At 38.7% G+C, this 24552-nt stretch overlaps 1 protein-coding gene across 1 annotated transcript in view; it reads left to right on the top strand.

The window, feature by feature from the left end:
- The window catches only part of LOC121397353 (Fc receptor-like B), an 83955-nt gene that overhangs the window by 48834 nt on the left and 10569 nt on the right, over positions 1-24552 (top strand). Inside the window, exon 5 of the mRNA XM_041573992.1 lies at positions 17054-17335. Within this exon, the coding sequence (XP_041429926.1) occupies positions 17054-17335 (282 nt within the window). The remainder of the gene's footprint in view (positions 1-17053; positions 17336-24552) is intronic.

The following is a 24552-nucleotide window of genomic DNA, read 5'->3' as shown; positions in this document are numbered from 1 at the left end:
AACTTAGAACAGTGGATGTTATGTGCATTATTCCAGTAATAAGGAAAAGAAGAAGGAAAAAGGGAGTGCAATTGAAAAAACAATAAAAACGTAAAAATAACCCATTGAAACCCATGTCCCGCCCTGCCCAACCTCCAAACTTAGGTGAGCTTTGACCCGAACTTCAGAAACTTCCTCTGGGTAAGACAGACAGTCGCCTGGCCAGTGTCAGTCAGTGGCAAAACTAGTTTTAGTAACGTATGTTCTTTGTTACACCACCATAGCAGAGGCTAATGTGCCAAACTAGCCTGCTTATGCCTCCTGCAGCCACCAGGGCATGTAAATCTTTATCTCATATTAATATAGCGAGACCAGGTGTGTGTGATTGGTTGCCTATTCACCTTATTAACAGCAAGCCCTAGTGCACAAAAGTCCCATTTTGTTTATTAAATCTGGGTTGTGTCTATCAAGGTGGCAGAATATTAGAGCTTGTGGTCTATAGCATTCCATAATACTTTTATTGTTTGGAGGTGCGTAATACTTGCCACAATGTCCCAACGCCCACCGAATAAACTCTTTTCCCCCCAGATCACTATCTAGTCAGACTGGTGCGATGAGCTTCTCATCTCTGACGACTTTCTAGCCACCCGTCCGCATCTTCTGGTGAGGTGGAGAAGTGGGACGATTCTCCATCTATCACCCAGAGTTTTGCCAGGAACAGGACAGAATAGTTGAATCCAAGTGAACGGAGTCACCGCTTCACGCCTACAAAGGAGGACCGTTGCTTCTGCACAATAGTGGAGTAATCAGGGGAACAACAATACTGGTGCTCCATTGTATGTGAGCTGGCTCTTCCTATCTATGTTTGCCATTGCTGCGTCACGGCCCCTACAGTTGAGAAACTGCATTATCATTGGCCTTGGATTTGCGCCCAGTGGTTGCCGCCTTGTTGGAACATGATGTTCAATTACCAGCAGTTGAGAGAAAACCTCTGCTCCCAGTGTCTCCCGCAGCCACGTTTCCATGAACTGTTCCCGGCGCCTGGCCCTCAGCTAAACCGATTAGTCTAAGATTATTCCGGCGAAAGCTGGTTCTCCAAATCATCTGTCTTTGCCGTGGCCTCTACCAGTTGCTTAGCCATGCGAGAGAGTTCGGCTGGAAGGAGCCTCACCGTGTCCTCCACTGCAGAAACTTGATTCTCCAGTTCTGTGGTTCTTTCTTACAGAGTTTGGAAGTCTTGCCGAATATGGGATACTGTATATCTATTGTAATTGTGTCTCATTGGTTAGACATGCTTGCGTGTGAATCATTAATCGATTGCAGGCGATCTGCATTGGAAGGGTCGGTGCTTGTACTTCCAGTCCCTCTATTTCTGCAGGAGGCAGGGGAGTAGCGGCTCCCTCATGGCCTGTATTGGGTTCAGGTGCTGACTGGGATGCGCAGAGGTATTTTTCCATGCAGGAGGCATTGCTCTTAGTTCCATACTTGCCCATGGTGATAAATGACACTTTGGTGAGCTATTGTCCAAAGAAGTAGCTATATGGCACAGGATGTTCACCAGGATCCAAATTTTAGGTACGGAGCAGCTATCTGTTGCGTCTGCTCAGGTCGCCATCTTGGATCCGCCCCCATTGGACCATTTTTAATCAATTCTGACATTTTTTCAGTTTAATTTTTCACTAGGTATTGTCTGAAATACTTGAATGTTTATAGGTTTTAGAGATATTCTTATCTGAATATTTGGATATTTTTAATTTGATCGTTCATCGTTTTTGTTTGTTCCTACTTTTTAAATTTGGATCTTTTAATAAATTTCATGACATTCATATTGTGCTGCCCCAGCAGTAAATTGTTTCACCGAAAAATTCGCGAATTTTGAGCGAAATTCGCGAAATGGCGAAAAATTCGCGAAACGGCGCTGGCGTCTCGTTTTTGACGCCGGCGCCCGTTTTTGACGCCAGCGCCCGTTTTTCCGACGCCGGCGCCCATTTTTGACGCCGGCGAATTTTTGCCGCGAATCGCGCAAATTCACCGCGAATTCGCGCCTGGCGAATAAATTCGCCCATCACTAGTGTCATGTCATTTTTTCCTATTATCCTCTTGAGTTCCTGCCTTCCATGATTGAGGAGCTACTCCAGAGGTTAGGTAGGGAAATATTCCTCACAGGGAAGTCACTCACTAACACAGCAATTGGATTCAGAATACATGGTTTTAGAGAAATAGAGTTTATTCATGGTTTCAAAAACATCTAACACCACTTAATAAATAGGCCTCCGTGACTTGCTTGGGCAAGTCACAACTCCCTACAACTCCTGGTAGAGAATAAATTACAAGCAGCTCTAATGACTCAGATGGGCCATCGCTGTATATTTAACCATGCTGTATCACACACAAAGTTGATATTTCTAATAAATGTGTGTGCCATAGGTACCTAAAACAAAATGATTCACAATCTCTTTGTGGGTGCAAGGACAGCTGTAGCGTTCACAACATACCAGAGGTAATACCCACCTTACCCTATCTTATAGGGGGGCTCCTTTTGCCTAGAAGATGTATTAGATCTCACTCTATTAAAATCACCAGACATCATGTCTCTCTACATGCAGGATTTGTGCAAAAAGACAATTATTTTGTTAAACTTTGTTTGTACTGGAATCAGTTATTTGAGTGAGCTCTAATACATCTGCTAGGAAAGGAAGCCCCCCTCTATATTATATATTGGATCTAACTGTCAATGAATATCTGACACCCAACTGCTGCATGAAGAGATAATGAAGAGAAACAGATGCTGTTTCCCAGAGAGAGGAACAGTGAACATAAACTTGATTATTAAAGAAACAATGCAGCACATTTAATTGATTATATTTAGAAAGTATCATATTTCATTGTTTGCGATAGTTCCCCTTTTGAAGATTTCCTGGACAAAGTTGCACCATCTTAACTCAGCCAAAAGAAAAGTCCTGGCGTTCCAACATCAAGCAACTTTCCAATATACATTAATTACAATTTTAAATTTCAGATTCAATATTCAGATGGCCAGCATGTAAGCATCAACAGTGTAAGAGTATAGCCCTGCCTTAGATGAATGTACCAGGAAAGGCATTTCATTTAGATTTCTTTTACTTTATTGGCACAACTTTAAAGGAGAACTAAACCCCAGAAAATACTTGTGAACTCTGCATTTATCTGCCAGGTTCACAAATTGGGATGGCTTTCTATGTAATAGACTTTGCGGATAGGGAGCAGAAAGGGGGCTGATAGAGCACAGTGAATAGGGGCTTTTGTTAATTGGGGTTTGGTTCTCCTTTAAAAATACCATGGTTTTTTTTAAAAAAATACATGTGCATAAAAACATAAAGAATAGTATTTTATTTTTATGAACAAATAAATCATCTTATGGCATCAGGTGGTAGAATAAGGTTTTCAGTGATGAACATTAGGGATGTAGCGAACGTCGGAAAAAAAGTTCGCGAACATATTCGCGAACTTGCGCAAAAACGCGAGCGGTTCGCGAACGGTTCGCGAACCCCATAGACTTCAATGGGAAGGCGAACTTTAACATCTAAAAAAAAAATTTCTGGCCAGAAAAATGATTTTAAAGTTGTTTAAAGGGTGCAACGACCTGGACAGTGGCATGCCAGAGGGGGATCAAGGGCAAAAATGTATCTGAAAAATCTGCCTGTGTGTGCTTGGAAGAGATAGTGTAGGGGGAGAGCTGTTAGTGATTTCAGGGACAGATGATAGTAAGTTTGCTGGCTAGTAATCTGCTTGATACTGCTCTGTATTGGAGGGACAGAAGTCTGCAGGGATTTGAGGGACATTTTAGCTTAGGTAGCTTTGCTGGCTAGTAATCTACTGTTCTCTTTAAACAACTGCCATACGTTGACCTTGTAGGCATTGTTTGCCCAGTTTTTTTGGACGCAGCCACTGAAGCACAGTTGCCAGAAAAAATTATGCCATATAAATGCTGAAAATAGTCATTTTTCGCCATACGTTGACCTTGTAGACATTGTTTGCCCAGTTTTTTTGGTTGCAGCCACTGAAGCACAGTTGCCAGAAAAAATATGCCATATAAATGCTGAAAATAGTCATTTTTCGCCATACGTTGACCTTGTAGACATTGTTTGCCCAGTTTTTTTGGTTGCAGCCACTGAAGCACAGTTGCCAGAAAAAATATGCCATATAAATGCTGAAAATAGTCATTTTTTGCCATATACGTTGAGTCAACGTATGGCAAAAAATGACTATTTTCAGCATTTATATGGCATATTTTTTCTGGCCTCTGTGCTTCAGTGGCTGCGGCCAAAAAAACTGGGCAAACAATGCCTACAAGGTCAACGTCGTTGACCTTGTAGGCATTGTTTGCCCAGTTTTTTTGGCCGCAGCCACTGAAGCACAGAGGCCAGAAAAAATATGCCATATAAATGCTGAAAATAGTCATTTTTTGCGTCGCAGCCACTGAAGCACAGTTGCCAGAAAAATTATGCCATATAAATGCTGAAAATATGCATTTTTTTGGTTGCAGCCACTGAAGCACAGAGGCCAGAAAAATTATGCCATATAAATGCTGAAAATATGCATTTTTTTGGTTGCAGCCACTGAAGCACAGAGGCCAGAAAAATTATGCCATATAAATGCTGAAAATATAAATTTTTTTGGTTGCAGCCACTGAAGCACAGAGGCCAGAAAAATTATGCCATATAAATGCTGAAAATATGCATTTTTTTGGTTGCAGCCACTGAAGCACAGAGGCCAGAAAAATTATGCCATATAAATGCAGAAAATATGCATTTTTTTGGACGCAGCCACTGAAGCACAGTTGCCAGAAAAAATATGCCATATAAATGCTGAAAATAGTCATTTTTTGCCATACGTTGACCTTGTAGACATTGTTTGCCCAGTTTTTTTGGTTGCAGCCACTGAAGCACAGAGGCCAGAAAAAATTAAACCAGTAGGGTTTGCACCCTAGTTTGTAACGGTGGCGGAGGGAGGAGGAGGACGCTAAAGGACAGCTGTGTGTGGAGTCATGAGGCTTGAAGAGAAGGACAGCTGCATAGAAGTCAGAACAAGTCTTCCGGCGTGCAGTAACCCTCCGAGATCCACCCCTCATTCATTTTAATAAAGGTCAGGTAATCGACACTTTTGTGACCTAGGCGAGTTCTCTTCTCAGTTACAATCCCTCCTGCTGCACTGAAGGTCCTTTCTGAGAGCACACTTGAGGCTGGGCAAGACAAGAGGTTCATGGCAAATTGTGACAGCTCTGGCCACAGATCAAGCCTGCGCACCCAGTAGTCCAGGGGTTCATCGCTCCTCAGAGTGTCGATATCTGCAGTTAATGCCAGGTAGTCCGCTACCTGCCGGTCGAGGCGTTCTTTGAGGGTGGATCCAGAAGGGTTGTGGCGCTGCCTTGGACAGAAAAACATTTGCATGTCTGACGTTACAGACTGGCCAAAGGGCTTTGTCCTTGCAGGTGTGCTCGTGGCAGGATTACTGGCACCTCTGCCCCTGGAATGTTGATGAGTTCCTGAAGTGACATCACCCTTAAAAGCATTGTACAACATGTTTTGCAGGCTGGTTTGTAAATGCCGCATCTTTTCGGACTTGTGGTATGTTGGTAACATTTCTGACACTTTATGCTTGTACCGAGGGTCTAGTAGCGTTGCGACCCAGTACAGGTCCTTCTCCTTAAGCCTCTTGATACGGGGGTCCTTCAACAGGCATGACAGCATGAAAGACCCCATTCTCACAAGGTTGGATGCAGAGCTATCCATCTCCGCTTCCTCATTATCAAGGACTGCATCATCCACGGTCTCCTCCCCCCAGCCACGTACAAGACCAGGGGTCCCCAAAAGGTCACCACTAGCCCCCTGGGAAGCCTGCTCCTGTTGGTCCTCCTCCTCCACAAAGCCACCTTCCTCCTCTGACTCCACTTCTGGCACCTCTCCCTGCGTTGCAGCAGGTGCCTGGGTTAGTTCTGGTGATTCCGACCAGAAATCGTGCGCTTCCAGCTCCTCGTCACGCTGGTCTACAGCCTCATCTGTCACTCGTCGCACGGCACGCTCCAGGAATAAAGCGAAGGGTATTAGGTCGCTGATGGTGCCTTCGGTGCGACTGACCATATTTGTCACCTCTTCAAAAGGTCGCATGAGCCTGCAGGCATCGCGCATAAGCACCCAGTAACGGGGGAAAAAAATCCCCAGCTGTGCAGATCCAGTCCTACCACCCAGTTCAAAAAGGTACTCGTTGACGGCCCTTTGTTGTTGCAGCAGACGTTCCAACATAAGGAGCGTTGAATTCCAGCGAGTCTGGCTGTCAGAAATCAAACGCCTGACTGGCATGTTGTAGCGCTGCTGAATGTCAGCAAGGCGTGCCATGGCTGTGTAGGAACGTCTGAAATGGGCCGACACCTTTCTGGACTGGGTGAGAACGTCCTGGAATCCTGGGTACTTGGAGACAAAACGTTGGACTATTAAATTTAACACATGTGCCATGCAGGGCACATGTGTTAAATTGCCTAGTCTCAACGCTGCCAACAGATTGCTTCCATTGTCACACACCACTTTTCCGATCTGCAGTTGGTGTGGGGTCAGCCACCGATTGGCCTGTGACTGCAGAGATGACAGGAGTACAGATCCGGTATGGTTTTTGCTTTCCAGGCACGTCATCCCCAAGACAGCGTGACAACGGCGTACCTGGCACGTCGAATAGCCTAGGGGGAGCTGGGGGTGCACAGGTGTGGAGGAGGAGAAGGAGGACCCAGCAGCAGAGTAAGAAGAAGAAGAAGACGAGGTAGAGAGCGATGGAGGAGTAGAGGTGGTGGCAGAACCGCGTGCAATCCGTGGCGGTGACACCAACTCCACTGTTGTTGTTGAGCTACCCATTCCCTGCTTCCCAGCCATTACCAAGTTCACCCAGTGGGCAGTGTAGGTGACATACCTGCCCTGACCATGCTTGGAGGACCATGCGTCAGTAGTCATATGGACCTTTGGCCCAACACTAAGTGACAGAGATGCGGTAACTTGGCTCTGCACATGTTGGTACAGGTGTGGTATTCCCTTTTTAGAAAAAAATTGCGGCTGGGTACCTTCCACTGCGGTGTCCCAATTGCTACAAATTTGCGGAAGGCCTCAGAGTCCACCAGCTGGTATGGTAAAAGCTGGCGGGCTAAGAGTGCAGACAAGCCAGCTGTCAGACGCCGGGCAAGGGGGTGACAGTCAGACATTGGCTTCTTACGCTCAAACATGGCCTTCACAGAAACTTGGCTGGTGGCAGATGACTGGGAATGGGAACAGGTGGTCAAGGTGGAAGGCGGAGTGGAGGGTGGTTCAGACGGGTCAAGGAGAGCAGAGGTAGAGCAGTAAGATGCTGGACCAGAAGGAGTGTGGCTTTTAGTTTGCCTGTTGCCTTTGAGGTGTTGCTCCCAAAGTGCTTTGTGCTTGCCGCTCATGTGCCTTCGCATAGAAGTTGTACCTATGTGGCTGTTGGGCTTACCAAGGCTCAGTTTCTGACTGCACTCATTGCAAATTACAATGCTTTTGTCAGAGGCACACACATTAAAAAAATCCCACACTGCTGACTTTTTGGAAGTGTGCGATCTGGCGGTAACAGTAGAAGTTGGCGGCATTGGCGGCAATGGCGGGTGCGTTGGCCGGCTGAACACAGGTGCCGATACATGTTGTTGCCCTACTGATCCCTGCGGGCTGTCCTCCCTGCTTCTTCTAAGTCTTATTCTCCTACTGCCTCTCTGACTCTCCGTCTCTCCATCTGAACTACCCTCCTCTTGCTCTCTTCTACTAGGCACCCACAAAACATCAATCTCCTCATCATCATTCTCCTCAGATGCATCAATTTCTTCTGACACATCACAGAAGGAAGCAGCAGCGGGGACCTCCTCCTCATCACTCATTATGTCCATCTCTGTCGTGTTCTCTGCCAGAATTAAATCTGGTGTAAGGTCCTCATCTCCTTCATCTTCTTCTGGCAATAATGGTTGCGCATTACTCAGTTCAAGAAACTCATGGGAAAATAACTCCTCTGACCCCAGTGAAGAAGGGGCACCGGTGGTGGAGGAAGTGTTACGTGGGGTGGCCATAGCAGTGGAGGATGAGGAGGATGTTGTGGTAAAGTTAGAAACGGTAGAGGATGGGGTGTGCTGTGTAAGCCAGTCAACTACCTCTTCAGCATTTTGGGAGTTCAGGGTCATTGGCTTTTTAAAACTGGGCAATTTGCTAGGGCCACAGGATTGCATAGCAGCACGGCCCCTAGCACGGCCTCTGCGTGGCGGCCTGCCTTTGCCTGGCATTATTTTTTAAAAAACAACAACAACAACAAAAACTCAGTTGGTTTTTCTGGAAACGATAATACACACAGCTAGATGGCGGGTTGAAGAAAACAGTGTGCAAATAATGCCTACAAGGTCAACGTATACACTACTACAGCGGTGGATACGGATTACGTAAAATATATTATGGCTGCTTGAAAAAAGTCACTCCGGTGTTTTTTCTGGAGACGGTAATATTATGGATATTTAGACAGAATGTGAACAAGGTCACACAGCTAGATGGCAGGTTGAAGAAAACAGTGTGCAAATAATGCCTACAAGGTCAACGTATACACTACTACAGCGGTGGATACGGATTACGTAAAATATATGAATGCTGCTTGAAAAAAGTCACTCCGGTGTTTTTTCTGGAGACGGTAATATTATGGATATTTAGACAGAATGTGAACAAGGTCACACAGCTAGATGGCGGGTTGAAGAAAACAGTGTGCAAATAATGCCTACAAGGTCAACGTATACACTACCACAGCGGTGGATACGGATTACGTAAAATATATTATGGCTGCTTGAAAAAAGTCACTCCGGTGTTTTTTCTGGAGACGGTAATATTATGGATATTTAGACAGAATGTGAACAAGGTCACACAGCTAGATGGCGGGTTGAAGAAAACAGTGTGCAAATAATGCCTACAAGGTCAACGTATACACTACTACAGCGGTGGATACGGATTACGTAAAATATATGAATGCTGCTTGAAAAAAGTCACTCCGGTGTTTTTTCTGGAGACGGTAATATTATGGATATTTAGACAGAATGTGAACAAGGTCACACAGCTAGATGGCGGGTTGAAGAAAACAGTGTGCAAATAATGCCTACAAGGTCAACGTATACACTACTACAGCGGTGGATACGGATTACGTAAAATATATTATGGCTGCTTGAAAAAAGTCACTCCGGTGTTTTTTCTGGAGACGGTAATATTATGGATATTTAGACAGAATGTGAACAAGGTCACACAGCTAGATGGCGGGTTGAAGAAAACACTGTGCAAATAATGCCTACAAGGTCAACGTATACACTACTACAGCAGTGGATACGGATTACGTAAAATATATGAATGCTGCTTGAAAAAAGTCACTCCGGTGTTTTTTCTGGAGACGGTAATATTATGGATATTTAGACAGAATGTGAACAAGGTCACACAGCTAGATGGCGGGTTGAAGAAAACACTGTGCAAATAATGCCTACAAGGTCAACGTATACACTACTACAGCGGTGGATACGGATTACGTAAAATATATTATGGCTGCTTGAAAAAAGTCACTCCGGTGTTTTTTCTGGAGACGGTAATATTATGGATATTTAGACAGAATGTGAACAAGGTCACACAGCTAGATGGCGGGTTGAAGAAAACACTGTGCAAATAATGCCTACAAGGTCAACGTATACACTACTACAGCGGTGGATACGGATTACGTAAAATATATTATGGCTGCTTGAAAAAAGTCACTCCGGTGTTTTTTCTGGAGACGGTAATATTATGGATATTTAGACAGAATGTGAACAAGGTCACACAGCTAGATGGCGGGTTGAAGAAAACACTGTGCAAATAATGCCTACAAGGTCAACGTATACACTACTACAGCGGTGGATACGGATTACGTAAAATATATTATGGCTGCTTGAAAAAAGTCACTCCGGTGTTTTTTCTGGAGACGGTAATATTATGGATATTTAGACAGAATGTGAACAAGGTCACACAGCTAGATGGCGGGTTGAAGAAAACACTGTGCAAATAATGCCTACAAGGTCAACGTATACACTACTACAGCGGTGGATACGGATTACGTAAAATATATTATGGCTGCTTGAAAAAAGTCACTCCGGTGTTTTTTCTGGAGACGGTAATATTATGGATATTTAGACAGAATGTGAACAAGGTCACACAGCTAGATGGCGGGTTGAAGAAAACACTGTGCAAATAATGCCTACAAGGTCAACGTATACACTACTACAGCGGTGGATACGGATTACGTAAAATATATTATGGCTGCTTGAAAAAAGTCACTCCGGTGTTTTTTCTGGAGACGGTAATATTATGGATATTTAGACAGAATGTGAACAAGGTCACACAGCTAGATGGCGGGTTGAAGAAAACACTGTGCAAATAATGCCTACAAGGTCAACGTATACACTACTACAGCGGTGGATACGGATTACGTAAAATATATTATGGCTGCTTGAAAAAAGTCACTCCGGTGTTTTTTCTGGAGACGGTAATATTATGGATATTTAGACAGAATGTGAACAAGGTCACACAGCTAGATGGCGGGTTGAAGAAAACACTGTGCAAATAATGCCTACAAGGTCAACGTATACACTACTACAGCGGTGGATACGGATTACGTAAAATATATTATGGCTGCTTGAAAAAAGTCACTCCGGTGTTTTTTCTGGAGACGGTAATATTATGGATATTTAGACAGAATGTGAACAAGGTCACACAGCTAGATGGCGGGTTGAAGAAAACACTGTGCAAATAATGCCTACAAGGTCAACGTATACACTACTACAGCGGTGGATACGGATTACGTAAAATATATTATGGCTGCTTGAAAAAAGTCACTCCGGTGTTTTTTCTGGAGACGGTAATATTATGGATATTTAGACAGAATGTGAACAAGGTCACACAGCTAGATGGCGGGTTGAAGAAAACACTGTGCAAATAATGCCTACAAGGTCAACGTATACACTACTACAGCGGTGGATACGGATTACGTAAAATATATTATGGCTGCTTGAAAAAAGTCACTCCGGTGTTTTTTCTGGAGACGGTAATATTATGGATATTTAGACAGAATGTGAACAAGGTCACACAGCTCGATGGCGGGTTGAAGAAAACACTGTGCAAATAATGCCTACAGGGCAAATAATGCCTAAAAGGTCAACTTATACACTACTACAGCGGTAGTAAAATAAAAAAAAGTAAAATAAAAAAAAAATGAATATTAAAAAAAAAAATTAAAGTTGGTGCTGCTGAACTACTAGGAGCAGCAGATTAGCACACCAGTCCCACTCCCCAACACTGCTAGACTAATAGCACTGGGCTCTTATAGTAGTAGTAGTAGTAGTAGTAGTAAAACAACAAAAAAATAAATAAAAGCAGTCCTTACAAGGACTACTGTTATTGCAGCAGTCAGCAGATGAGATCAGAAGCAGGACAGCTGCCCACTGCAGCTACATACAGAGCACTGCAGTAGAAGGTAGATTACTAGCCAGCAAAGCTACCTAAGCTAAAATGTCCCTCAAACCCCTGCAGACTTCTGTCCCTCCAATAACAGAGCAGTATCAAAACGATTACTAGCCAGCAAACTTTCAACTGTCCCTGAAATCACTAACAGGCAGCAGCTCTCTCCCTACACTATCTCTTCAGCACACACAGGCAGAGTGAAAAAACGCTGCAGGGCTTCGGTTTTTATAGGGAAGGGGAGTGGTCCAGGGGAGAGCTTCCTGATTGGCTGCCATGTACCTGCTGGTCTGGGGTGAGAGGGCAAAAAAAAGCGCCAACAATGGCGAACCCAAAATGGCGAACGTCGCGCGACGTTCGCGAACTTCCGGCGAGCGCGAACACCCGATGTTCGCGCGAACAAGTTCGCCGGCGAACAGTTCGCGACATCTCTAATGAACATGGAGGATTCATCCAAGGAAAAGAAAACAGCAGACAAATCTTCCTCTCAGATCAGATCTCCTGTGTTTTATTTATCTTGATGTGGTGACAGATTAAACACACAGCCCAGATAAATAGAAAGAAACACAATATCAGTCTTGTGAGATTCAGCCCGGGGAATAGTTTGGGATTTGTCTGAAACCAAACATAGTGAACTTCACATGAGATTGTATTTTTTAAGCTTAACTATACGATTCTGTTATTATGCCTGAATTTTAGAAGTCTTTTTTAATATCATTAAACTCAAAATTTTAATAAACTAGAATGTTTGCTTTCAAATTCAGATTTGAAAATTGAAACTATAAAACTCAAGCAATAATAATTGTGAAAAAAACTTCACAAATGCATATAATTCACATTCTAGTTATCATTTTGACTCTCTCAAAAATTTTCGAAAAATTAAAAAAAAAACTTGAAAAAACAATCCTTACATTTTCCATAGGACAACTCCCATTGAATTCCACATGAAATTGCAAGCTTATAAAGTTTTTCATTACATTTTTAGCTATTAAAGGACCAGTAACATCAATTTTTTTTTAGTATAAAGGAAAACAAACCACAAAGACAAATGAAACTTTGAAGTCTTTCTTAAGAAATAAATTACAGAAACTCCGTTTGCGCTTCTCTTCAGAAATGGCTACAGGGTGATGATCCATTGTGCAACACTTGATTTCTCCTCCCTGGCTATCTCCTATAAGGAAGGCAGGGAGAAGAAATTGAGCGCCGCGCAATGGATGGCCAGATCACCTTTTCTGAAGAGGAGTCTTAATCAAGACTTAGAGATTTCAAGAGATTTTTTTTAAAAAAATTTATGTTACTGGACCTTTAATAAATATCAAACATTTGGAAAGTCAAGTACGAATTTTAATGTTTTAGTGAAAAAATGTCAGTAAAATATTTTATGTCTCCGCCCCCCGTAGGCTTTAATTGACCATGTTCTTCTTTATTCACAAATTCTACACCATTTTCCAGTAAACTGTCCAGGCTACAAGTAACTTTACTCTGCTCCATATATAAGAAGCCGGTTGTGTCTCCTCTGCATAAATAATCTACCAAACATTTTGTCCATTATACACTCCAGCAGAACATGCATTCATTCTTGCTTGACACAAAAGAAAATAGCAATTCAGTTTTTAATAAAATACCTATTCAATAAGTTTTCATTTGTTTGCATTGATATTATATATCTTTGACTTGTTATGCAGTTTAATTTATTGCATTACTCCAGCACACACTTAGGGGCAGATTTATCAAAGGTCGAATTTCTAAGTGAAATATACTTCGAAATTTGACCATCGAATGGCTATACTTCGACACCAAATATCAAAGTCGAAGTTTTTTTTACCTTATTTGACCGTTTTGCAGTCGAAGTAACGATTTCAGCGATCGATCGAACGATTTTACTTTGACTACAAAGGCTATATAGCACTTCGGCAGGTTTAATTTGGCGAACGATTAAAGTCAAAGTTTTTTTAAAGAGACAGTACTTCGATTATCGAATGGTCAAATATTTGAACGATTTTACTTCGAATCAAAGTAGAAGTCGTAGTAGCCTATTCAATGGTCATAGTACCCAAAAATGTACTTCGAAAATTCTAACTTTTTGAACTTCGAAAATTGACACAAATCCACTTCGACCCTTGATAAATCTGCCCCTTAGCCTAGAATGTTACCATACAAGAGACAACAGGTTTCATTAACAACTGCTACTGGAGCAAGTCCTTGTGGGGAATGGAGTCTTGGCTGGAGGAGACCAGACTACTGTTACATTGTATATGCAGTTGGGACAAGTAGTGGAAAAAATTGAAAAATATAACATATTCTTATTTCTGTAGCAATTACATTTGCAAAAAAAATCTGTGAAAATGTTTATTTCTGAGAAATAATTTTTTTCCATTAGTCCAACTGGAATGACCTATGGGCCCTAGAAGTCTAGAATTAACAGACAGTGAACAAGCTAAATCAAATACAAAGGAGTATAGAAGAGATTAAACTATAGAATAGATTTTATAATTTAGAAGAAAGGAAAAACTAGTTGGTTTCTACCTACTGCCGGTTGGAGTTTGTACCTCACAGGTATAATTCCCAGAATGCTCCAGCTGAGCTGTGGGGACTCCATATTGGTTGGATAAACTGAATCCCTGCACATTGTGTCCATTTCTGTAGAAAACAAACTGTAGCTCTGTAGTCTCTCTGTGTGGCCTGAGCTTTGTGTCACATGTTATGATCATGTGATCTCCTTTTACCAACACATCTTGGCTCACTATAATCTGTGGGATAGTGAACAGCTCTAAAAGAATTGGAAAAACATTGAGATGTAATATATAGTGAATAAAGTACCCCCTATTGTAAAATATAAGGATATTATAAGTTACCGAGGAGTTTCATGACCATATAAAAGTACGAGGCCGAAGGCTGAGTGTTTTTATACAGAACTCCGAGGTAACTTCTAATATCCTCATATTTTGCAACTGGGGGTGCTTTATTTATTATAATACACAAGTTTCAGTGAGTCATGTGACAGAAATGACATCAGAACTCACCATTTATAACTGATGACATCACTAGTCACCGTTTATAAGGATATAATTTACAGGATATTCAAGGCTTTTGTGTATTATATTATATAAATATATCATCACTGCACTACAGTTTTTTTTGGCTACCAACAGTATGATATACTCTCCTTGTTAAAGTGCCAGATCACAAAGAAAACATACATAAAAAAGTGTCTGAATAAATGTTTTGGGTGTAGACTGAGGATATAAACTGATTTGGTGGGCTGTGTCATTGTAACTTCAATGAATTTTAGTTTTTTTGTAATAAATGTGTTTTTCCATTACCTGTATTAGTTTAGGGAAAAGCTGGTTTATAGTGTTTCTAGAGTGAATGGTCTTGTGCTGCCCTAGCAGTTAATAGTTGTATTATAGTGTATTCTGTTTAATATTAATATATGCATATGTAACCCTTTCCTTAACCACTCTGTGGCATAGTATGTACACTCTCTTTAACAGTTCAAAATCCTCTTTGCTATGTGTAAGATACTAAGAATTATAATGCAGTGTCTCCTTCTAGTGGGCACTGAAGAATTACACTAGAACAAATAAAACACACAAGTTTCAGCAAACAAATAGAACTTTAAATAACTTGAAGAAAAGGCAAAATGATATTACAAACAATATGAACCCTGCACTAGTGTAATCATGTGGTTTTCAAACTTCAGGTACAGTCTTTCCTTAGGACACAGTTCCACACTCCACTCTGGGTGGTAAAACACAGTTATGTCCATTCCCAGGAGTTCGCTATATTACCCCAGGTAGCACTACCTCCCCTAAAGTACCTTTTCCATTGGACATAGCTCCCATGTAGCAGGTGCATGCACAACACCTGTCCTCATACAGGGGACTCAGACACTTCCAATACCCTCCCTTAGCTGGATCATTCACCGAGGACTTACAACAGAAGGTACAGGCACCCACAGTGTCTATGTCTATGTTTATTAATATAACTGGTGATCGAATGCCCTTCTATAATTAAATGCAATCAAGAATTTCCAAACTTCCTAGTAATAAATAGTAAATCAATGTGGAAAAGTACAGAACAGATTAACCTAATCAAGGGAAGAGAAACATGAACTATTTTATACTATTACTATACTATTTTATGTGAGGAACAGGAGCAATGTGGTACATATGGAGATAGAAGGTGAGCAGTAATTGTTTCACAAAATATATCTTTATTTGCAAATTAAACTATTAAATGTCTCTAGTGATGGGCAAATTTCTCCCATTTTGATTCGCCCAAAAATTCGTGAATTTCCCGCAAAATTTTCGAAATTGTGAAAAATGTGCGAAAAATAGTGAAATCGGAAAGTTCACGAAAAATCGTGAAATTTGAAAGTTTTCACCAAAAAATGTAACAATTGTAATGTTTTCACGAAAAAAATCGAGCAGTTCGAATGTTTTCACGAGAAAATAGAGCCATTTGAAAGTTATCTCTAAAATCGAGCAATTCAAATGTTTTCACCAAAAAAATTGGGCAATTCGAATGTTTTCACTAAAAAAATCAAGCAATTCAAACGTTTTCACAAAAATATCAAGCAAATCGAACGTTTTTACAGAAAAATCGGAAATTGACACGGGCGAATCTTCACGGGAGATTTGCAAATTTATTCGCCAGCAGTGAAACTCAGAAAATCGCAGCGAATTTGTGGCAGCCGAATTTATTCGCCCATCACTAAACTGTTCCTTTTTCTGAATGACAGGTAAACTAGAGGGCAGCACTTCTGAGCACAAGTAGTGATACAATGATAAGAATGCTCGGATCTTCTGACTTCATAACTAAAGAGCAAAGACCTGCACCTAAAGTCACTAAGCTCAGGGAAGGGTGCAAACTTAGTGCCCTGCTTTCTGATCACAAATACGGCCTCTAATATTCTAAGATACCCTGGTGTTGTCGGATAAAATATTGTCTGTGCCATAGACATTCTTTCCATTCTACATTCCTAACCGTGCCCAAAGCTTCTTGTGCTTGCTAAGCATGTTTTGTAGTAGTATAAGAAGTTTGGGCCCATTGATATATATGCATCTGGGTCCCCCAAATAATCACTTAATTAAAACATACACATTTCTTACCATTTTACTCACTGTCCCGCCAATTGTGGAAACCACTTGAGGGATATAGGTGAATAGAAGAGTAGGGTTATGGAACTGGTGGGAATTTGGGTTTTTTTGTATGGAGAGACCATGCAAAAAAAAAAACTTTATAGATGGGTCCATAATGTCTATTACAAACGTATGTCCTTTCTTATAAGAAAAAATAATTGTTGAGTCTTTGGGGCTGATTCACTAACTTCGAGTGAAGGATTCGAAGTAAAAAAACTTTGAATTTCAAAGTGTTTTTTGGGCTACTTCGACCATATTCGATATTCGAAGTCGAAGGATTTTAATTCCCAGTCGAATATCGAGGGTTAATTTACCCTCGATATTCGACCCTTTGTGAATCGGCCCCTTTGTGTTTAATATTTAATATCAGCCCTCCTTTCTGTTTACACTCTCCTCTTTTAGAATTGTTCGCCACCCCACAAATAAAAGTGAGCTCAGATCAGGTGACAGGAGGAGATCACATGACCATAACATGTGACACAAAGCTCAGCCCACACAGAGAGACTACAGAGCTACAGTTTGTTTTCTACAGAAATGGGCACAATGTGCAGGGATTCAGTTTATCCAACCAATATGGAGTCCCCTCAGCTCAGCTGGAGGATTCTGGGAATTATACCTGTGAGGTACAAACTACAACCGGCAGTGTGAGGAAGAGGAGTGATATTATTACTATCCAGATACAGGGTAAGTAGAAGCTAACCCTCCTTAATGCTAAACAAAGAATATTGGATGCTAGAAACTGTGCTTAATAAGTAGTAAAACAGGACAAATTCTCTGCTTAAAACACCACAGAGTGACACAGTACAAGGACGAGTTGGTAGTAGAGTTGTAATTTTATAGTAACAGCAAGCTTTAACTATGCATTTTGTTTCTGGGACAATGGTGTTGCGATTAAAAATACAGTTTAGGTTGCAAAGTAAAAATCTTTTATATATAAGTCTGTATATGTTTCAAATATTGGTTAACTGGAATAGCACCTGAGATAGTTCAATTGGTTAAAAATTTGTTTAACACTAAGGGGCAGATTTATCAAGGGTCAACTTTCACATTCGAATTTTCGAGTTTTTTATGGCCAAAACTGTCAAATTTGAAAAGATGTTAATTTGATTTTTGACATTTATCATACTCTGGCCCTTTAAGAACTCAAATTCAACTATTCGACACCTAAAACCTTCTGAATTGCTGTATAAGTCAATGGGAGAGGTATAGGGATCAATTTGGTGATTTTTGCAGCCTTCCTGACATTCAAGTTTTTTCACAGAAAAGAACTTGAATCGAGTTTTTAAAACTCAAATCGAATTCAATTCAAGTTTTCAGGTCGATCCTATCCACCTAAATTCAGATTTTTATAATAAATTTTGATTGGTCGAATTTCAAGTTCATGGGAGTTTATGGGAGTTTTTTAAAAATCCACATGATTTTGAAATTCGACCCTTGATAAATGTGCCTCCACTAAGGGGCAGATTTATTAAGGGTCGAATTTTCTATTTTTTTTTTTTATGGTCAAACTGTCAAATTAGACTAGGGAGTTATTCAAATGTGATTTGAGTTTTTTTTTTTTAAAAAAAAATTGATTTAGGGGCAGATTTATCTAAAACATTTATTAAAAATCGAAGTTTTTTTGGCCCAATAGGTCAGTTTTCGGTCAAATTCGAATTGTATGAATCGAATTAACATTGTATTCAATTGAATTTGATTTGAAGTTTTTCCAAATAAAACCTTTGATTTTTCAAAGTCCACCAATTGACTCCAAATAGGTTCTAGGAGGTCCCCCATAGGCTAAAACAGCAATTTGGCAGGTTTTAGATGGCGAATGGTCAAAGTCGAATTTTAAAAGAGATAGTACATTATACATTTCGAAATTCATATTTTCCCTTTTTTTCAAATTTGAATCAAATTTGGACTATTCCCTAGTCAAAGTACACGAAATTGGCTCGAAATTCTAATTTTTTAAATTTGAATTTTCACTTCAACCTTTGATAAATCTGTCCCTAATTATAGTCTGGCCTTTAAGAATTCGACTATTCTCCACCTAAAACCTCCCGAATTGCTGTTTAAGTCAATAGGAGAGGTCCAGGGATCAATTTGGATCTGTTTGCCTCCAGTACATACATACATACATATATTGTTTACATTTATAAAGTAACCTATACTATTATAATATAAAGTATAATTTAGAGGATATTCTCATTTTTCCTTATAGATAGATATCTGACTTACCTGGTGCCATCTCTCACGGGGATACTGGTAGTGTTGCTTTTTATTATCACAATCATCATTACCTTCAAGTTGCGACACAAACTTGCATCACTGCTAATTTGCCCCCCCAAAACAGGTAACTAAGCAGTTACATCTTTTATCTGCAACAATAGCTGCAAAGGGTCCCTCTCCTCTTACAAGTTATTTTATTGTATAATATGTCAGAAAGAGAGTCATCATTAGCATGCTGATGTATCATAAACAACAATGGACAAATGGAAAGACATCACAATCTTATGTTTTGAGCATTAAGCTCAAAGTGACAAAAAATCTACCCAACATGTGGGCCAGTCCAAACTACTGCAATTACAAGAGTTTTTACTCAACTATATCTGTATATCTATGAAAGAGGAAAATGTATGAAATTATATGAAAATGTTAAAGTTATATTTAGCTAAGTAGAAGAATATGAATGTGCTTGTGTTCATGGAGAGTTAGTTGAATGTGTACTTTTTTCATCTCCATTTTTTTCTAGATATGATCTCTTCAAAACCCCACATTAGGTAAGTAATTAGACTGTTTGTTCAGCGCACATATTCCCTTGAGTTTGATGATCCAGTTCCATTAAAACTGGACCCTTGTTATTTTAAAAACTTTTGATAGGTTTAAAAACTACAGTAGGTTTAGTGTGTCTCCAAAACATGAACCACACTATTCAGTACAGTAATGAACTCTTTAATTAACTGCACCTTCACACAGAACAAGGAATGATGAAGAGATACACAGTCCGGAAATACTGTATGAAGATATATCATACTTGGGTAAGGAATAAGTATTAAGAGCAAATTATTAATGATCAGATTGTTTTGCCTGATGCAGTTTTGTGGCAAAACATCTTTGTCATTGGTGAAAAGTTTGGCAAATTTGTGCTAGAATTTTGTCATGTGCTTTGTTTCCCTAAAACTCCCATAGGAATAAAATAATGGTGAAAAAAATGCCAATGGCAGGATTAGAGTTTTGCCATAAATTTTGTGTAGCCGGAAAAGACTAGGGGGCAGATTTATCAAAGCTCGAGGTGAATTTTTGAATGAAAAAAATTAAAATTTCAAGCTATTTTGACTAGGGAATAGTCCAAATTCGATTTGAATTTGAGAAAAATTCAATAAGTTCGAATATCGAAATTTATCATGTACTGTCTCTTTAAAACTTCGACCATTCGCCATCTAAAAACTCACCTCTTAGAACCTATTTAGAGTCAATTGGTGGACTTTGAAAATTCAAAGTTTTTTTTGGGAAAAACTTCTAATCGTAATTGATCAAATGTGCTATTCCTTCGATTCGTACGATTCGAATTCAGCCGAATATGGACCTATTTGACCAAATAAAATACTTAATTTTGGTTGGTCTTTTTGATTTGAATTTCGAAGTTTTTTCAATTCGAAACTCGACCCTTGATAAATATGCCCCTAGGTGAGTGGTGGTGGTGCCTAATGACTGCAATACATTAGGCAATACACCGCCAAAACATCTGCTGTGTCCAAAACAATTTTGCACGTCAGAATTTCTGTGCGAGTATAAATTGTCGTGCATAAAAATTATTCAGACGCCCATTGACTTGCATTTGGACCACACAGTCTCATATATAAAAAAATTGTTGCTTGCATCAAAATTTACGCACCTCAAAATTATTCGGACACCCATTGACTTAAATGCATTTGGACTAAATAGTCGCGCATATAAAAAAAGTCGCATCAAAATTGGCACACGCCAAAATTATTTTGAAGCCCATGACTTCAATACGTTTTGCAAATTTTTCGATTCGCCCATCACTAATTAGGTTTAAGAAAAATGTGCATTTTAAAATCAGCATTAACTTCTAAGCATTTGGTGAAATTTTAGCAAGCTGTCGCCAACTCATGAGTTTTATGTCATTTTTTGCAATTTATTTGTTGAAACGAACAGGACAGTTAAATAATTTCTTCAATGCTTTTCTATTTGTTATATCAAACAAACAGTAGTCTGCGCCAAACACAGATTAGATAGGCGACACGTGTAGCACTTTGGACATGTACAAATGCTAAAATACATTTAAATAATTTAAAAAGTCTCTCTTTGGCTTTGAGCAGCCAGTTGTGGTGTCCATGTAAAACACTGTATCTGCTATACTTCCATTTATTCCAGTCATTCCCAGAAAGGTAAGTCTTACTGATATGTGATAATCCTTTTAATTACTAACGAATGGCTTGGTATCTGCATGTTGATCATATAGAACTTCTAATTTTTTAGTGTTACTGTTCCTTTAAGAACTGTTTCCCACCAGGTTTCCCAGTATCCAGGATCACACAAAAACCCACCATTTTACAGGCAATGCCCTTCTTCAAGGGTTACAAGATGTACAAGCTGGACCACATTTAAAAATAGCCCTTATGGGAGAATCAGCCCTTCTTTAGTCAAACATTCCTGTTTTATATATGTTATTGAATTAATCTTAGTTACACAAAACTATTATTTATTAACTTTATTTTATTTTCACTGACATTATCCAGTTTAAAAACAATTTTCACCTGCTTTCCACCTCCAATTTTAGACTAGTAAAAATATTTAGATATTATGGCAGGCTGAAGAACATGTTTTAAAAAGATTTGTGGAAATAAAAACACAATTTAAGAATTTATATTTATTAAAAAATCAAGGCAAATGTATTAAATATTAAGCAGTGGAGTCCAGAGGTATTCCCAGTATTGTGAGATTTTTTTTATAGATTATCACACATACACATCGAATGGGGATCAGGATAGATCTTTCAATTATTAGGATAGATCTTTGCAATTATTTGTATTTATTAATTATTCATTATTTTTTATGTTCTTTTATTAGATTCTCCTGTGCACAGCAATAAAAATGTAAGTACAGCTGAAATCAATGCAATTTGATTTACAAAATATCAAGTTGGAAGAGGCATCCAGTATTTGTTGGAGAATAAGGGGTTTAACTCATCAAAGCTAGCAGGGATCAGGGTGCTCATGCCCCAGACCTACAGACCTATCATATATTGGAGTGATGCCCAGAATATTAGCTGCAAATTCAACAATTAATATACTCTATACAACAAAATACACTTTTGCCATCCGTTTAGTTAATAAATCACGTAAAAAAAGTTGTGCGTCAAAAAAATTACATGTGCATAAGAAATATGACAAAATTTAAAAGAAATTGACTCATCAAAAAACGTGTTTTGCAAACTTTTCGCTGTTTTGCTAATTTTCTTTGCAGTTTTGCAAATTTGTCGGCAAAACACCACAAATATGCTCATAACTACTTAGCATATAAAATTCAAACTTAATGATATGAATAATGAGTGAAGCTAACATTTCTACCAATGAAACATATGGATTTATGAAAAAGCATAATAATTAGTAGAAGAAGTAGTAGTAGTAGTAGTAGTAGTAGTAGTAGTAGTAGTAGTAGTAGTTATATACTAATACAAGTACCTCTATTACTATTAATACAAATAAGTAAAATTTGTCACACCCAAGTGATAACATTTTTCCTTCTCCTTTAATAAATCAAATTTCAAAAGTAGTTTTTATTTTTTTATACAGTTTTCAATATAGTTACCATTTTTGTGAGTTCCTACACATAAGACAATGCCTTATGCACTACGGACACACAACATGTTTCTGTTGTTTGTACTAAGAAAGAATGGTTGAGTTGAGGAATAATAAATAATAATAAGCCCTTTATATCTCAATATCTATAAGAATAAAATAACCTATTTGTGAAAAACAAATCAGTAACCATTTACTACAGGTTAGAGAACTTTATATAAGAGAGATGGTTTCCTGTCATACATATTGTAACTGTACTAGAAGCAAGAATAACAATATTACCACTAAAACATATTCTTTGTAATATTATAATTGCTAATGATAACAACATAAATAATAATGATAATGGTGCAGGATCTATTGGCCCAGAATACTACTTAAAAACATTTCATGAACAAATATTACTATTTTTTAAGATTTTTTTTAACAATGCACCCTATGGTAATGAGATATATTTTAAACCTTTCTAACAGATGCCACAATATTAATAATAATAATAACTCTTTATAATTTAATGTTAAAATTATTATTGATATGATTTTCTATCGCTAGCATTAGATGTGACTATAACAAGCTGGTGAATAATCATAATATAACAAAATATTATTGTTATTTATCTTCAAAAAATAGTAGTAATTGAAATAGCGACATCATTTTATCATTTTAATTAGGCGAAGTATTGGAATCGAAGTTTTTTTAAAGAGACAGTACTTCGATTATCAAATGGTCGAATATTCGAACAATTTTACTTCAATTCGAAGTCGAAGTATCCTATTTGATGGTCGAAGTATCCAAAAAATTACTTTGAATTTCGAATTTTTTTACTTCGAAAATTCCCTCTAATTCACTTCGACCCTTTATAAATCTGCCCCTTAAAAAGCATTAATGATTTATAGCAGTGCAGGATTTTAAACATGATTAATCATGAGAACAACTGAAACTTCTCCTCTCCAGAAATGTGATATATGCTATGTTATTAAAACAATAAATAGAAACAGAAATTTACCTATCACTAATAAGCAGTTTAGGGGTGAGCAAACTTTTTGATTTCTGTATCTTGAACAGTGTTATATGTTAGCCTTGTGATCTTATAACTGTTTTTAATTTGTTCAGGTCAAGCACTCATGTGTTACATATACTGTAATAAAAGGGGGAAACAGCAAAACAGCAAGTAACATCCCTCAACTGAGAGCTCTCTAGCGCCTTTTGCATCTATTCGATTTTTATGAAGAACTGAATTCTCTGACTGGTCCAGAAATGACATTTCTAGTCTAAAATCCTAACCATCAAATACAGGAAATAAGTCATATAAACAACTGTGTACATTTAGGGGCAGATTTATCAAGAGTCGAATTTCGAGTTTATATATCTACTCCCATAAACTCGAAAGTCGGGGGAAAAAACGACCAATTTGAAATTTATTAAAACAATTTGAATTTTTTAAATTTGGGTGAATATGATCAACCTGCAAACTCAAATCAAATTCAAATTGAATTTGAATGGAGTTTTTTCACAAAAAATGTTTTTTTTTTTTCAAAAGTCCACCAAACGACTCCAAATTGAATGTAGGCTAAGACACCAATTCGGCAGTTTTAGATGGTGAATAGTTTAATTTGAATTCATAAAGAGACGGTACATAATACATTTTAAAAATTTAAATTTAGATAAATTTTAAAACTTCAAATTTAGATTTTTTTTAACTCAAATCGAATTATGACTATTCGATAGTGGAATTACACTAAAATAAACTCGAAATTTGAATTTGAAAATTCACATTTTCAATTCAATCCTTGATAAATCTGCCCCTTATTGTGTGATTTGTCTTCCCTGAGTATAAACAAGAAAAGTTTACTGAATGTGGTTTTTATGAAGAACTGAATTCTCTGACTGATCAAGAAATTACATTTCTTTTCTAAAATCTTTACCATCAAATACAGGAAAGCGGTCATATGAACTCCTGTGTCCTGTTGAACTCTGTATATATTCATTTTTTGATTTGTCTTCGATGTGTATACTTTTATATAATGTTGTGACACGCACCGTCATTTTTTTGACGCGCATCTTTTTTTTTTGTCGTACAATGCCATACAAGTC

Source organism: Xenopus laevis, chromosome 8L, assembly GCF_017654675.1.
Source record: "Xenopus laevis strain J_2021 chromosome 8L, Xenopus_laevis_v10.1, whole genome shotgun sequence".
Lineage (NCBI taxonomy): Eukaryota > Metazoa > Chordata > Amphibia > Anura > Pipidae > Xenopus > Xenopus laevis.
The sequence above is the reverse complement of the archived record's forward strand: the minus strand, read 5'-3'. Positions and strand labels throughout refer to the sequence as shown.